The sequence below is a fragment of the Panthera leo genome, chromosome E2 (assembly GCF_018350215.1).
Source record: "Panthera leo isolate Ple1 chromosome E2, P.leo_Ple1_pat1.1, whole genome shotgun sequence".
Lineage (NCBI taxonomy): Eukaryota > Metazoa > Chordata > Mammalia > Carnivora > Felidae > Panthera > Panthera leo.
In genome coordinates, this window is record NC_056693.1 from 8,920,680 (window position 1) to 8,935,763 (window position 15,084).

Consider the following 15,084-nt stretch of genomic DNA (forward strand, 5'->3'; position numbering starts at 1 on the left):
GAGCACCTGCATGCCCTTCCAATTCAGAACCCCTGGAGCAGGGTTGCCAGGCTGCAGCTGGAGGCCAGGGTTCATTGCCTTGTTGGAAGTGGAGTGTGGTGGGCCAGGAGGGAGGGGATTAGGGCAGGTCCCAGTGGGAATCTCCCTCCCTCCCTCTGAGCCCTCTTTCTTTGCCTGCTTACTTCCCAGAGACCCAGAGAGTAGGTCCCCAGCTAAAAAGAGGGTCAGGTATGTTTAGAAATTGGCCGGAGAGGCAAAGTACCGAGGCATGAATGTGAAAAGCTTCTCTGCAGGCAGGAGGAGAGGAATTTCCAGGATTTCAGGCAGGTGGGTGCCGGAGGCCTGGGGTCACTGAGGGTCGAGTGTTGGGGGTCCAGGGTCCTAAGTTCCCATGCCTGGGTATAGAAGAGTTAGCTATTTGGGGGAGAGAAAACCAGATTCCTGTGCCCCTGAAAGTAACGAAAGCTGGAAACAGGCTGCTGGGTCCCTGGAATTCCAGCTGTCGGTCCAGGAGAAAATTTAAAGCATAAGATCAGGTGTTGGAGGGCAGAACATCCACTGGGATGTTGGATCTGTGTCCTGACGCCTCAGTCTTGCTTCTCCAGGATGTCTCAGGAGAATGACACATGGACGAAAGAGTGAGTGGGGAGAACAGGATGGGGAGAGCAGGGTTGGAAATGGGGGCTCAGGAGGAACTCAACTCTGGCTTCTTAACCTTATTGGTGGGTCGGGCACCATCAGCCTAGCAGTAAGGGGCAGGGGGCCTGGACTCCTGAGTCCTGACAAGGAAGGGCTGGGGATCTCTGACTCCTGGATTCCAGACAGGCCAGTGCTGGGAAAAAAAGAGTTTCAGAACTCTTCTGTGACCTCACAGAGTGCTCAGCACCCTAAGTTGGGCCTGGAGAGGGAAGGGAAGGAGAGGCTCTTGGGCAGTTGGGGGGCGGGGAGGGGAAAAGGCGGGGGAGGTGTTGCCCTGCTTGTTGTCACCATGAGCCTGCACCTCTCTCAGGTTGCTGGGGGATGAGCTGGCCGCCATGAGGCTGCAGAAGCTGGAACAGCAGGTACTAAGCGCGGGAGTCCTGCCAGCCCCTCTTCTGTCTTCCATAGCTTCCAGGAACACCACCCCCAGGACTTGCTCTGGGACTCCTGGCCCTCTTTGTCTCCCTCCAAGCCTCAAGTCTGCAATTGGGAAATAAGAAAATAGGAAGTTGGGCTTCTAAAGAAGCAAACCTTGGGGATGAGAGTCCAAAATTTCTAAAGAACTAAGGTTCTGGAGGGCGGGACTGCTAGGGCCCTGGGGGAAGAGGGGATTGGGTGCGAGGACTGCTGGATCTGAGGAAGGAGGGACTGAGAGCCTGGACTCTCCCTCTCATGCATGCCTCCCCTTGCCCCGGGCCCTCTTTCACCCCTGTCTTCCTGTCTGGTTCCTGGTCGCCACCCCCTCACCCCCTTTTCCCACTCCTGCAGCGGCGGCTTTTTGAGAAGAAGCAGCGGCGGAAGCGCCAAGAGCCCCTCATGGTTCAGGCCAATCCCGACGCTTCCCTGCGACCCCGGCGACCATGGAGGCGGGAGGAGCGCCTCGCAGGGGACCGCGGTGAGGAAAAGGTCCCAGTGTCGGGCAGGAGCCTAGGCCTAGAGGGAGGGGTCTGCGGGAATTTGGGACGGGGCCTAAAGGGCTCAGGGTGGAGGGGCGGAATGGAGTCCCGAAGAGCCCAGTGCGGGCCCCTTGGGGGCCCAGGAGCAGGACCCGCCTGAGCTCAGCGGCGGGATAGCCAGAGCGCGGGGCAAGGCGGGGTACAACTGGAGGGTGGGGCCGGAGAGAATCCCTTGATTGGGCTTCTTGGAGCTCTGGGGCGGGGCTTGAGGGAGCTGCGGGGGCGGGCCCTGGAAGCGCCTGAAGGCTGGAATTAACAAAGCCTGGGGGGCGGGGCCTGGATCATTTAGAGACACGTCCGGGAGAGACTGAGAGCCCCCTGTGGGATTGTGTGCCCGCGCTGAGTCCGCAACAATTTAGCTGTAGAGCTGTGCTTGGTTGACACTTAGGACGGAGTTAGCGTTCTGAATGGGTCTCGGGTCTGGGTGGTCAGAGACAGTGCCTGGGAGTCTGTGAGGAAGCAGCTCTGCGCAGAGGACGGAAATTTGTGCATCGTGTTAATGGGATCCGCTGCACCTTCTCCCAGGCCTTGGGAACCCTTTCCTCCAGGAGAACATGCCAGAGGCACATCTGTGCTCTGGCCTCCACAGTGCCCTGGGCTTCACGATCTGCGGTGGAGATGGCAGTGGCGAGTGTGACCCACTGGTTTCGCCGACAAAAGCAGGTAATCTCGGGTCCTTGGACCTGCCTATATCCTAGAATTCAGGACTCAGAATTCAGGACTCTGGAACCTTTCTCTCCAAAGGACCCAGGAGTCCAGCCCACTCTGGGCTCTGTCATTCCTCACAGCAAGGAGTCTAGGTCCTGAAACTCCTTCTCCAACACTCAGGAATCCGAATCTACAGGCCCCCTCCCCTGCCCAGCCCAGCCATCCTGGTCTCTAGTCCTTCTCCTTCTCCTGGCTTCCAGATAGTTCCGATCTGGAGTTGGAGGAAGTGTCCATGGAGGATATTCCTGTTTCTCCACCTCCTTACAAAGAGCCTCCCAGGATTCGACGCAGGGGTTGGCCAGCCCTCCAACGACCTGGTAATTTCAGGGACACTGGGTGAAATCCTCTTCCCTTTTTTGTAACAGCATTATTGAAATACATTTCACATACCATACAATTCATGCATTTAAAGTTTACCATTCCATGGTTTTTAGTATATTTACAGAGATGAGCATACATCACCACATTCAATTGTAGAACATTATCATTGTCCCAAAAGAAACCCTGTACCTTTTAGCAGTGACACCCCCCTCCCCAACACACACACCTCATTTCTCCAGCCCTAGGCAAACACTAATCTGCTATCTCTTTAGATCTTCCTATTCTGGACATTTCATTTAAATAGAATAATATAGTATATGAACTGTGGCTTCTTTTACTTAGCATGTTTTTAATGGTCACTTTTGTTGTAGCATTATCAGTACGTCATTACTTTTTATTTCTTGATGATATCGTATGACAATTCCTTCTATTCTTATAGACCAATGATTCAATATGACCAATTGATTCGTATGACCAATGATTCAACAACAGGACTCCTTTTGAAAAACAAATTTTAATGTCTGTTTACTTATTTTGAGAGAGACAGAGAGAGAAGGGAAGGGGCAGAGAAAGAGGGAGGCACAGAATCTGAAGCAGTCTCCAGGCTCTGAGCTGTCAGCAGAGTCCAACGCAGGGCTCCAACTCATGAACCTCGAGATCATGACCTGAGCCGAAGTCGGAGGCTTCACTGACTGAGCCACCCAGGCGCCCCAATAACAGAACTTTTAATTATCGTCCCAAACTTCATTCCTCCGCTCCATTTTAGCTCCTAGTCTCTCTGATGTGGTCTTTGGGAGAAGGGAAATGGAGGACTTTAACCCCTCTCTATTCTTAGATCCAGGGATCTAGAGACTTCTCAGCCAGTGTAGGTACCCATGTACATGGGGGAGAAGGAAGATCTGGCAAGTGTGAGGAGTCATACAAAGAGGCCAGAAACCCAGGATATCTGGCCTTTTCCAGGTGACCTTGTCCCAAGTTCCTGGGACCCGGGTGTCCTGAGCCAGCCTTCTTCTGGCTTCTTCCACTCCTTAGGGGCCAGTGCACAGGAAGAGAGCAAATTCCAGGATGTTGGAGACGAATATGAGGTACCCAGTCCAGGACCAAACCCTGGAATGAATGGTGACGGGGGACATGGAGACTTGGCCTCCAAAAAGGTGGGAGGTGGCACAGCCAATCAGGATATAGCAGGAGGGCTAACCGGGGACTCTAGAGTGGGTGGGTGTAAAACTCTGCAGCCTAATCAGAGGCCCTTTTTACTGGTGGGCGGAACCTGTTATGATTGGTCTAGTAGTTTCTCTCTGTGTGTTACCATTTATGAAATCAATCTAGAGGATTTAAATCTATGTAAGCACATACATTAAAATCCAGCCCACCAAAAAGTAGCGAGCTTTGGAGAGAAGGGGTGAAACAGTGATAGGGAAAAGCTAGTTGGCACTCGCTCTGGTATCGATGAAAGTAAGTTAAATAGTTTCAAGTGGGTCGCTCTGGGCCATATTATGTTATCTAGACCGAATCAACACTGGTTTTAGTTGGAGGGACGGTGCTTTCAAAGGGATTCTCCCAGCGGTAGGTGGAGTGGGCGTGGCTTCAGCGGGACGTTATTAGTGGTAACCAATGAGGACTTGGCTGGGTGGGCCCCTTGGAGGTACTGGCCAATCAGCAGGTGACCGGGATGTTTGGCCAATAGGCGGAAGACATGGTTGAGGGAGGGCGTAACACTGAGCTGGCGTGGCCAATCAGTAGTTGACAAGCCTGGGGTGGGGGCGGGTCTCAGCTCTGTCCCCTAACTTGAATTTGGTGCGTGGGCTAGGGCAAGCACCCGGAAGAGAAGAAAGAGGAGTCGGAGTCTACAGTGAACTCCCCAGGAGCGGCCGAAGAGGAGGTGTCGGAGGACCCGGAAGGCGAGAAAGACGCAGGCAGCAGTGATGTAGGAAGCTCGTCCTGCTCGCCTCCCCGCGCCCCAGGCCCTCGACTGGGAGAAGACATGGAAGCGTATGTCCTGCGGCCAGCGCTGCGCGGCCGCATAGTGCAGTGCCGCATCAGCCGCGACAAGCGCGGCGTAGACAAGGGCATGTTCCCTTTCTACCATCTCTACCTGGAGGCGGCCGACGGGCGGAAGGTGCGGTCTGACAGCCTCTGGAACGAGATCCACCTCCCAGGGACAAGCCCCGCCCCTTTCTGAGCCTTGTCGAGACTTAAACGATTCCAGGCCAGTCTTGGAGCTAGGACTTGTGAACTCCAACGCCAAGCCCCGCCCTTCACAGAACTTTCTGTGAAAGGCTCCTTTCTCAGTGGCCTTAACCAAGCTCATTACTAGGCTTCGTCCCCTCTTGAGATAAGCCTGCCTTTCTCAAAGTCTCAGCCTTGGTCTCAAAGTCTCAAGGTCTCTTTGAGTCTCAAAGTCTCAGCCTCCAAAACTCCACCCCTTACATACCCTCTCAAGGTATTGGCCCCATTGTGTTTGGCCCCTCAAAGAGCCTTCTTATCTATCAGGCCCCACCCATGCCTGGGATAAACCCGGCCCCTCAGGAACCAAGCCCCTCCCCCAGAGCCAGGCCACGTCCCCCTCAAGCTGGCCAGTTCCCCCTCAGTGTGGTGGCCTCTCTTCAAAGTACTCTCCCCAAAAGAGGCTATTTCCCTTCTCGGTAGTGCCAGACTTGCTCTTCCCCGGTGAAATGCCTACCAAAGTCCTGCAGTGTTCCACTTGAGGCTCTTCCCTATTCTCCAAAGCGGCCCAGCCTTGCCACAGTTGGGCTGCCCTCTGCCTGGGCTCAGCCCTGACCCAAGTCCCAATTGCGGAACGGATGAGGGGGAGATATTAAGATGTGACGCGCCGCTTCCGGACGTAGCAGATGACTTCGTTCAGAGAGAACCACATCTCCCAGCAAGGCTTGAGATATTTAGTGCTCCATTACCCTCTCCTCTGTCATGGGGACGTGGTGTTTCCTTGTCTTAGACCCCTGACCCTAGCCGGATACCAGAAATCAATCCTGATGGGCTGTTTTTCCTATCCACAGCACTTCCTCCTGGCTGGACGCAAGAGAAAAAGGAGCAAAACCTCCAATTACCTCATTTCCCTGGACCCCACAGACCTGTCTCGGGATGGGGACAACTTTGTGGGCAAAGTCAGGTGGGCAGAGCCCTGATATGTGTGAAAAACGGGGGCGGGGGAGGGGCGGCGGCAGGGGAGAAGGGCAAGGGAACTACATTTCCCAGAAGGCCACAGAGCGCAAGTTCCACCTGTTCAAGGACCTTTTGTCTTAGACTGCTGGGTTCTGTTATTTCTTCACGTGGTAGCCCCGGGGTGGTTGGGAATAGGAGAACTAAGGGCTTTGGAGCAGAGGTTGACATTTAGGACAAGTTCTGGGGCCGCCTGGGTGGCTCAGTCTGTTAGGCCCTCGACTCTTGATTTCGGCTCAGGTCATGATCCCATGGTTGGTGAGATCTAGCGCTGAGTCAGGCTCTGTGCTGACAGTGTGAAGCCTGCTTGGGATTCTCTCTCTCAAAATAAATAAGTAAACTTAAAAAAAAAAAAACCAAAAAACATTTGACTTCTGGAGAGGCAAGGGGGGGTGGGACTCCTAAGTTCCTGTGGGAGAGGGCTGTAATGTGTGGATGTAATGTAATGCATGCATTCTTGAATCTTTGGGGGAAGAAGGTTCCTAGAAGGTCAAGGCAGGAGGCTAAAAGTCATGGCTTATCAAAGAAACAGAGGGGCTGGGGCTGTGGATACATGGAACACAAAACTTAAATCTCAAGCAGACGGTTAACGGGAAGAGTTGATGACATGGGAAAGCACTCCAAGTACAGCAAAACAGTAATTATGATTTTTGCTCTGACCACCCCCCCCCCCCCTTCCTGGAGCAGATCTAATGTCCTGGGCACCAAGTTCACCATCTTTGACAATGGAGTGAACCCTGAGAGGAAGAATTTTGTCCCGGAGACCACTCGGATCAGAGAGGAGCTGGGGGCTGTGTGCTATGTGAGTTTCCTGGAGACAAGAGAGGATGAAGCAGGACGGTGGGGAGGAGAAAGAGCCAGGCCAACTGGAGCATAATTCCCACAGGAGACCAACGTCTTGGGATTCCGAGGGCCCCGGAAAATGACTGTGATCATTCCAGGAATCGATGACCAGAACCAGAGACTCCGCGTCCAGCCACAAAACGTGAGTTGGCTAAGGCTGAGACTGTCTGGGTCAGTGGGAGAGGAAGGTCTGGGGGACTGGCCCTAGGTCCTAAGGGAGAAGGGGGCCCATGGCTTGCAGAAGGTCATATGTGAAGCCAGGAGGACTTTGTTAGACTTCTATGTTTCCCAGAGGAGAGAGACTAGAGACTCAAAAATCTGCATCCGGAGGAAAAAGGCCCATTGGTGGTAGGTTAAACACCCCCCCCCTACTTTATCTGCTAGGAGCAGGAGTCACTACTGTGTCGCCTCCAACGGGGAGCTAGCCAGGGACTGGTCCTGCTACAAAACAAAGCCCCGTGGTGGAGCTACAGGAGCGGCGCCTACGTACTCAATTTTCACGGTCGAGTCACCCAGGCCTCGGTCAAGAACTTCCAGATCGTGCATCCGGATGACCGTGAGCTCCTAAGAACCGTTTTCCCTGGGCGGGGAGTAAGGGGAGGTTGGAGGGTGGCATGAGCCGACAAGAACTACGTCTCCCATCAGCATTTGAGCGTTTGTCTAGGCTGGGCCGAGTCCACGCTGTTGCAAAGCCTGTTGGGAAATGTAGTCTTTTAAGCGGCCCTCGGTTTCTGGGCTTAGCGGGCGCGCCGCCCGGCCTTTGTGTAGTTCCGGAAGCTCAGAGGACCGCGGGAGGGAATTGAGGGGTGGGGCTGGGCTTAGATCCTGACTTCCTCCTCAGCCGATGCCCTCGTGCTCCAGTTCGGCCGCGTGGCCCCAGACACGTTCATCATGGACTTCTGCTTCCCGCTTTGCCCCCTCCAAGCCTTCGCCATCTGCTTGTCCAGTTTCGATGGAAAGCTGGCGTGTGAGTAATCCAATGAAATACCATACCCTCATCAGCTTCTGTCGCCTGCTCATTGGGAGAAAGGGCCCCAGCGCGCCTTCTTTTGCACCACCTTACTATTAACACCTCGTACGCTGCCTGGGTGCCCAGTCGTGTGATTCAGGGAGTGGGCTTTTCAGCAGCACCTGCTTTCCCGGGACTCAAGAGTCGTGGGAGATGGGTCTTAAGCAACAGAAAATCAAAACGCATCTTAAGAATCACGGGGAACGATTCTGGAATCGCCAGAGGGGGTCAGGGGTGGGACATCAGGCGGTAGGCACAGCTTATACAAAGGTCTTAAAGTGGAAAGAGACTTGATTGGCTTGGGAATATGAAAGCCTGGGGAAGCAAAGGAGAGGGGGCAGGGCCGGAGGCTGGACCATGGACAGGATGTTTGGGCCATTCTTCTTTGAACTGCTCAACAGATCTGAGGTCAGAAAAGACTTCTGAGTTGGAGGCAAACTTGAATTCAAGACATGCATGGGTGAGAGAGTAATTACAATACTGGCTAACACCTGTATAACATTTGTTATTTGGGGGCGCCTGGGTGGCTCGGTTGGTTAAGCCTCCGACTTCGTTTCAGGTCATGATCTCATGGTTTGTGGGTTCAAGCCCCGCGTCGGGCTCTGTGCTGACAGCTCAGAGCCTGGAGCCTGTATCAGATTCTGTGTCTCCCTCTCTCTCTCTGACCCTCCCCCGTTCATGCTCTCTCTCTGTCTCAAAAATAAACAAACGTTAAAAAATAAATAAATAGGGGCACCTGGGTGGCTCAGTCGGTTAAGCGGCCGACTTCGGCTCAGGTCACGATCTCGCGGTCCGTGAGTTCAAGCCCCGCATCGGGCTTTGTGCTGACAGCTCAGAGCCTGGAGCCTGTTTCAGATTGTGTCTCCCTCTCTCTGACCCTCCCCCGTTCATCCTCTGTCTCTCCCTGTCTCAAAAATAAATAAAACGTTAAAAAAAAAAAAAATTAAAAAAAAATAAAAAAATAAAGCTCAAAAAAAAATTTATTTGGCAAGGATTATTTTTGCCAGTTTTTTTTTAAGTTTATTTTTTACTTTTTTAATGTTTATTTATTTTTGAGAGAGAACACGTGTGAGCAGGGGAGGGGCAGAGAGAGGGAGAAAAAGGATCCAAAGCCGACCCTGCACCCAAAGGAAACAGCCCGATGCGGGGCTCGAACTCACAAAACGTGAGATCATGACGAGCCGAAGTCAGATGCTTAAGCAACTGAGCCACCCAGGCGCCCCAATTTTTATTTACTTATTTTTTATCTATTGTTTTGAGAGAGCGCGCAAGCAGAGGAGGGGCAGAGTGGGAGGGAGAGAATCCCAAGCAGGCTCCATTGCCAGCACAGAGCCCAACATGGGGCTCAGTCTTATGAACCATGAGATCATGACCTGAGCAGAGTCATTTGCTTAACCGAGTCAGCCAGGCGCCCTTGGCAAGGATTGTTTTAAATATGAACATCTTGGGGTGTCTATGAACATCTTGGGGTGTCTGGCTGGCTCAGTCATGAGAGGGTAGGACTCTTGATCTCAAGGTTGAGTTCAAGTCCCACACTGGGTGCAGGAATTACTTAAAATCACTCAATAAGAACTCCTTTGGGGCCTTACAATCCTGTAACATATGTGCTGTTAGTCACAATCTCTGGAACAGGGCTTATAAATATGAAATTGGACAGCTGGGAGCCTCAAGCAATTCACCATTTAAATGGCCAATAGGAGGATGGGTATATTCCGGGGAGGCATGGAGGACTAGAAATGCCCCCCCCCCATTTTTTTAAACGTTTATTTATTTTTGAGACAGAGAGCGAGCGTGAGCAGGAGAGAGGCAGAGACAGACAGAATCCAAAACAGGCTCCTGGCTCTGAGCTGTCAGTACAGAGCCTGACACGGGGCTTGAACTCACAAACCGTGAGATCGTGACCTGAGCCAAAGTCAGATGCTTTACCCACTGAGCCACCCAGATGCCCCTGAACCCTTGTTTTTTTTGTTTTTTTTTTTGAGATTACGGAGTCCAGCTCCTAGCCCCCCTTGGGGAGATAACTGTCCCAAGTTTATTTGAGAGAGAGAGAGAGAATGGGTGGGGTAAAGGCAGAGAGAGGGGACAGAAGATCCGAAGCAGGCTCCATGCCAACACCAGAGAGCCCGATGCAGGGCTTGAACTCACTAACAGGGAGATCATGACCTGAGCTGAAATCAGACTTACCTGGCTGAGCCACCCAGGCGCCCCTGTCCCAAGTTTAGTAAAATTTAGGCAGAGGCCAAAGAAAAATTAACAAGACCCACCAGCCCTTAGTTCAAAAGCCTCAAGACAAGAAGCAGATTTGAGTGATGATGGGAAATACAGTTTATTCTCTACTGAGTACTCCCCTTTATCCCGAGGGTAGTGGAGATTGTCAGTTCAGATACACACAGTGGCAGGGACATTGCTTGCTACAAATCACAAAGTTTTATTTCTTATATAAAACAATATACAAAAAATAAATAATATAAACATGAAACTACATGATCTTAGCCACGCCTCCCACTGAGGTCCAAGCCGGGAGACAGGGACAGAGGGGCGAAGGGAGATGCCCTAACAGGGCTCAAGGCTGTGGCCTGGGCGGAGGACAATGGTAAGATCTGGGTAGGAGCAGGTGTGGCGGCCAGAGGAGGCGTAGGGTTCCCAAAGCGCGCCCAGGCCCTGGCCCGGGCAGCAGGGGTGAGACAGGGGCCCAGCTGCTCCTGGGCCTGAGCAATGCGACGGGCGAAGCGACTTCGATCTCGGGCTAGCTGCTCCCAGGGTCCCCGGCGGGCGGCCCGGGCTGGTCCTGCCCAGACAGCCAGGAGGTGGACAGAGACCTTCTCAGAGAAGCGTACCTGGAGGTGGACCAGCACAGACACAAGACGCGCGTGTCCACAGGGAGGGGGGCGGGGGGAGGGGCCGGGAAAAGAGAGAGAGAACCAAACGAAAATTAGTTCCACAAGAATGCTTGTGACCTGGTTAGTCACCTGCTACCCATTCACCCACCAGATCCGGCCCCCTGCAGATGGAGGCGGTTGGTTCCCTGATGCTGACAATGAACCACAGCTGCCCCCTCTCCTCGCAGGGGCCCAGCCTCTTGCAAAGGATTGCGTTACCGTGAACACAGCCCTCCCAGCGGAGTTCACATGCAACCCTCTGCAACACACAGGGGACCCAGCAGTTGGGGCGTTCGGCCCCTCCCCCGCCCCAGCCCAGGAGCTGCAGGAAGGAAGATAAGAGTTCCAGCTCCTCCCTAAGACTGGAGAACTTGAGCCCTCAGCACCCACCTTTCTGGCCTTTACGGGAGGCTCAGGGTCAGGACGCCGGGTGGGGGTTTCCGTGGACTTAAGTCGCCTCTGTAGTCGGACGGGTAGCCGAGGGGGAGCCCAGGGAGGTGGTGGCCTTTCTCCAGGTAAATAGATGGCCACTCGGAAGGGGCGGGGCTCAGCTTCTCCCTGCTGCTTAGCAACTTCCCTTCCTTCTGTGTCCTCTCCCGGTGGATACATCCAGCCCCTGAGGAGGGCGCTCTGAGCGTGAAGGGAGGGACTTGGCACCGAGTCAGAGGCTTCTGAGTCATCATCCTCCTCATTCTCATCTTCCTCTTCTGTGTCCTCTCCTGGCCGATAAACCCAGGCCCTTAAGAAGGTACCTGTTGGGGGGACAGAAGAAGAAGCCTCAGCTTCTCCCTCCTCCTCAGCTGCTCCTGAGTCACTGAACTCCTCTTCCTCCTCATCCTCCGTGTCCTCTCCTGGCCGATACACCCAACCCCTGATGAAAGTATTTGTGGATGGGACGGAAGAGGGACCCTCAGCTTCTCCCCCCTCCTCAGCTGCTCCCGAGTCACTGAATTCATCTTCCTCCTCCTCCTCATCCTCTGTGTCCTCTCCTGGCCGATACACCCAGGCGCTGACGAAGGCATTTGTGGATGGGATGGAAGAGGGACCCTCAGCGTCTCCCTCCTCCTCAGCTGCTCCCGAGTCACTGAATTCATCTTCTTCCTCCTCAGACTCCTCTCCTGAACCACGCTCCCAGGCCCTAGCGTGAAAGCCTGAAGATGAAGGGAAAATGGAGCTCTTTGTGGCTTCTTTATTTTCTGTTCTTTTTTCCTCTGTCGCTTGACCCTCTTCCTCCCCAGCACAATACCCCCGAGCTTTAGGCTTGGATCCTGGACACAAAGGAAAAGCAGGTGCTCTGGCAGCTTCTTTCTTTACAGCTCCTCCTTCCTCTTCCTCCTCCCCTGGACAACACTCCCAGGGTGATGGCGGAAAAGAGAAAAACGTGACCACTTCACTTTCAGCAGCTCCTCCTTCCTCAGATTTCTCCTCTCCAGGAGGGTCCTGCAGGGCTCTTACTGGAAGGGGAGGGGAGAGGGGAGCAGGCTGGCCACCTACAAATTCACTTGCTTGCTCTTGAGGGACACTGGTTGTTTGCTCCCCACCATCCTCTTCAACATCATCATCATCATCTGAATGTCCCCAGGCTTCAAGGAGAGAACTACTGGCTTTTAGGTCATGGCAGGCCCCCCCGAATGCGTCTCCATCGTCCTCAACGGCTCCGTCTCCAGTCTCCCCTCGAAAGTGCCTGTCCTCCGGGGCACAGTGGATGCCCACAAAAGTCTGAGCTGCTCCCTCCAGACCAGCTTCTCCTTGATCGGCTCTGGCTACTGGTTCCAACAGCCAGGGTTCTGGAGGTCCTGGGCCCCTCAGGTGGCTCCAGGCCCTGCTGAGAAGGCCCATCAGCGGGGACAGGAGGAAAAAGGGGTGGGTACCCCTCCAGGGGGCAGACTGATGGGGCGCTTGGCCTGGGGCCATCTGTCTGTGCTGGGACAAAAGAAAACAAAGCTCAGAAGCCATTTAGGGGAGAGCATCATGGGATGACTGTGAGTCACAGCCATGGAAATAGTGACACAAACAGCAACGTGAGAGTCCCTCCCCCACATTCCTTTCTGATCCCTGCCACTCCCTTCTCCAGCAGAGGTAGACGGTTCCCACCTCCTCCCCACCTCCGTTCTCTCAATACCCAGGAGTCTGAGTCCCCACTTCTCTCATTTTTCTTAGGCCCAAGAGTCCAAGCCCCCCAGCCTCTTCTCTCAGACTAAGAAGGCTCAGTTTCCAGAACTGAGAATACAGGGTCTCTACTTGCTTCCCTTGGGGACAAGGTCCTAGCCCCTGGTTCTCTTATCCATCCTGAGGGCTCACATATCGGGCCCTCAAGACCTTCCTCCCTCTGAGACTCAAACGTTCCGACCCCCTGCATGGTTCCATCACTGGGGATCCAGGAGTCTGGCTTCCAGAGCCCTCCTCCCGCCAGGCTCAAGGCTCCAGGCTCCCAATCCTTTCTCCTTCCTAAGTCCGAGCCCTGGAGTCCGTCCTGGCCGCACCTGTTCCCAGACGCAAGAGTTCAGGCTCCCAGGCCACCCTTCCTCGGAACTCACGAGTCCCGGCCTCGAACCCTCCCGTCTACGTACCTAGAAGTGCAAACTCCCTCCTCATTACTGACCCGGAGTCTGATTCCCAGCCCTCAACCCCTCAGGGCCCTGGCGTTCCGACCCCTCACTCACCGACTCCGGGCTGCGCGTCACCCTGGGGGCAGGAGGGCCGGCTCGGGCTGCCACAAACGATCGCGGATCTGGATGGCTCGGGAAGCCAGCGCGTTCATCTCGCCCTCCGGTGTCGGGCTCTGGGACTCACGTTGTCACCGGCTACTGCAATCGCTGTCGCTGCAAAGGGGATCTGGCGTCCGGCAGGTACATGAGCGTGATCCACAGCTAAGCTTCTAAGAAGTGACGCAGCCCGCAAGGCTTTTATAATCCGACGCGACCGGGCGTGCCGACGTCACGGAGAGGCGGGGTTTCGAAATCTAGACGTAAGGGGTGGGTAAAGGAAAGTTGGAATTCTCGCGGAGATTCCGGGTTCTGTGACGACACCGGGACGCTTCCCAGCGTGACCACGCCCCGAAACAGGCGAGCTGTCAATCAAACGCGGCGACGGTGTCAGCAGCCGGGCCGCTCTCCCAACTCCTGCTGGGGTGGCAAGACGCCTTCCCACCCCTTCCCAATTTAACCAGCAGGCCCCAGTCTAGAGTCTTCCACCTTCGCAGCCGGTCCGTTTCCTTCCCGGCGAGGGAGAGCATCGGTTCCATTTCACAAATGAGAAACTGAGGCTGGGGAACGGAGTCGCTTGCCCAAAACGGTCATGGCAGAGCCTAGACTTGATTGTGAATGAAAACAAGCATGTAAGCACCCTGAAGTCAGGCATTTGACTTTGCTCACTGCTTTTTTTCCTCAGTGCCTGGCACAGAGTAGGTACTCAACAAATATCTAGTGAGTGGATTCTTTTTTTTTTTTCTTCTTCTTCTTCAGTTTTTTAAAAGTTTATTTACTTTGAGAGAGAGTGCACCTGGGAGCAGAGGGAGTGGCAGAGAGAGGAGAGAATTCCAATATCGAGGTGCCTCAAGCAGGGCTCGAACCCACGAACCATGAGATCACGGACCTGGGCTGAAATCAAGAGTCCGAGGCTTAGCCGACTGAGCCACCCAAGCGCCCCTGGTGAGTAGATTCTAACCCCCAAATTCAGACTCCTTCCTGGTCTCAAGCACAAGGCTCCACACCTGGATTTCACCCACTTAAAACTCATACAAAAGCTCATACACAGACTGAAATTCTGGCTGGGTACCATCAACTGAACCTCATGGGAATGGGGTCTCCTGCCACAAGTTCCAGGCCCAGGGACACCGTCCCAGTTCCTTGGCCCCTCCCCCCTACCTGGTCCAGAATTTTGCTCCTCCAAATCTGCCCAGGAACCATGCCTCCCTCCCGAGGGGGGCATCCTCAGTCTAGAACACAATTCTCACCTGGATCTGGGGTAGATGTTTGACCTTGGCCGCTTGACCCTGCCCTAGCCACTACCCAAGAATCCAGGGTCACTCCCTCCTCCCTGGAAAACCTGGACCCGTCCACTCAAAAACACACTTCCGGGATCCCCGGCTCCGTGAACAACTCCGGAGTCCCGACTCCAGGCTCACACCTTTTCAGGTACCCAGAAGTCTGAGCCCCCTCTAGTTCCAGGATCCCAGCTCCCTTCAGGGTGCCAATGAATGACCCAGGCCCTGGAGTCCAGGCCACAGCTCCTCCTCTCCAAACTGTTAGGAATCCGGCCCAGCAGGGACCCAGGAGTCAGGGGCGGGGTGGGGGTGGGGGCAGCCCCTCCCCTTAGCGGTGGGGGCAGCCGAGCCAGGGGTCAGGCTCGTGGGGGGGGGGGGGGGGGGGGGGGGGGCGGGGGGGGGGAGAGGGGCGGGGTCAGCCGGGATTGGAAGGGGAGACAGCAGCGTGGGCGGCTGGCGGACCAGCAGAGAGGAAAGAGAAACGGAGAGGGAGGAAGAAAGAAG

At 54.5% G+C, this 15,084-nt stretch overlaps 2 protein-coding genes across 10 annotated transcripts; one reads left to right on the plus strand and one right to left on the minus strand.

Annotated features, from left to right (window-relative positions):
- Positions 1-65: 65 nt before the first annotated feature.
- Positions 66-7,708, plus strand: TULP2 (TUB like protein 2). 6 transcript variants are annotated; one of them, XM_042918959.1, is made up of 13 exons: positions 66-327; positions 606-638; positions 1,010-1,061; positions 1,468-1,594; positions 2,181-2,318; positions 2,564-2,680; positions 3,645-3,769; positions 4,495-4,803; positions 5,702-5,814; positions 6,552-6,666; positions 6,751-6,849; positions 7,092-7,263; positions 7,549-7,708. In XM_042918959.1, the coding sequence occupies exons 1-13, from the start codon at positions 269-271 to the stop codon at positions 7,680-7,682; spliced, it is 1,593 nt and encodes a 530-aa protein (XP_042774893.1). In that variant the 5' UTR covers positions 66-268; the 3' UTR covers positions 7,683-7,708. The 6 variants fall into 6 exon arrangements, with proteins under 6 accessions (XP_042774893.1, XP_042774894.1, XP_042774896.1 ...); XM_042918960.1 differs by having other exon boundaries at positions 7,098-7,263; XM_042918962.1 differs by having other exon boundaries at positions 3,717-3,769.
- Positions 7,709-9,950: 2,242 nt separating this feature from the next.
- On the minus strand, positions 9,951-13,472 carry PPP1R15A (protein phosphatase 1 regulatory subunit 15A). Of its 4 annotated transcripts, none has more exons than XM_042919911.1 (4): positions 13,259-13,472; positions 11,690-12,513; positions 10,986-11,551; positions 9,951-10,553 (listed from the first exon to the last, which is right to left on the minus strand). In XM_042919911.1, exons 2-4 carry the CDS (start codon positions 12,507-12,509, stop codon positions 10,206-10,208), a joined length of 1,734 nt encoding a protein of 577 aa, XP_042775845.1. In that variant the 5' UTR covers positions 12,510-12,513; positions 13,259-13,472; the 3' UTR covers positions 9,951-10,205. The 4 variants fall into 4 exon arrangements, with proteins under 4 accessions (XP_042775845.1, XP_042775842.1, XP_042775841.1 ...); XM_042919909.1 differs by having other exon boundaries at positions 9,966-10,553; positions 10,986-11,314; positions 11,447-12,513; XM_042919908.1 differs by having other exon boundaries at positions 9,961-10,553; positions 10,986-12,518.
- Between the last annotated feature and the right edge of the window lie 1,612 nt (positions 13,473-15,084).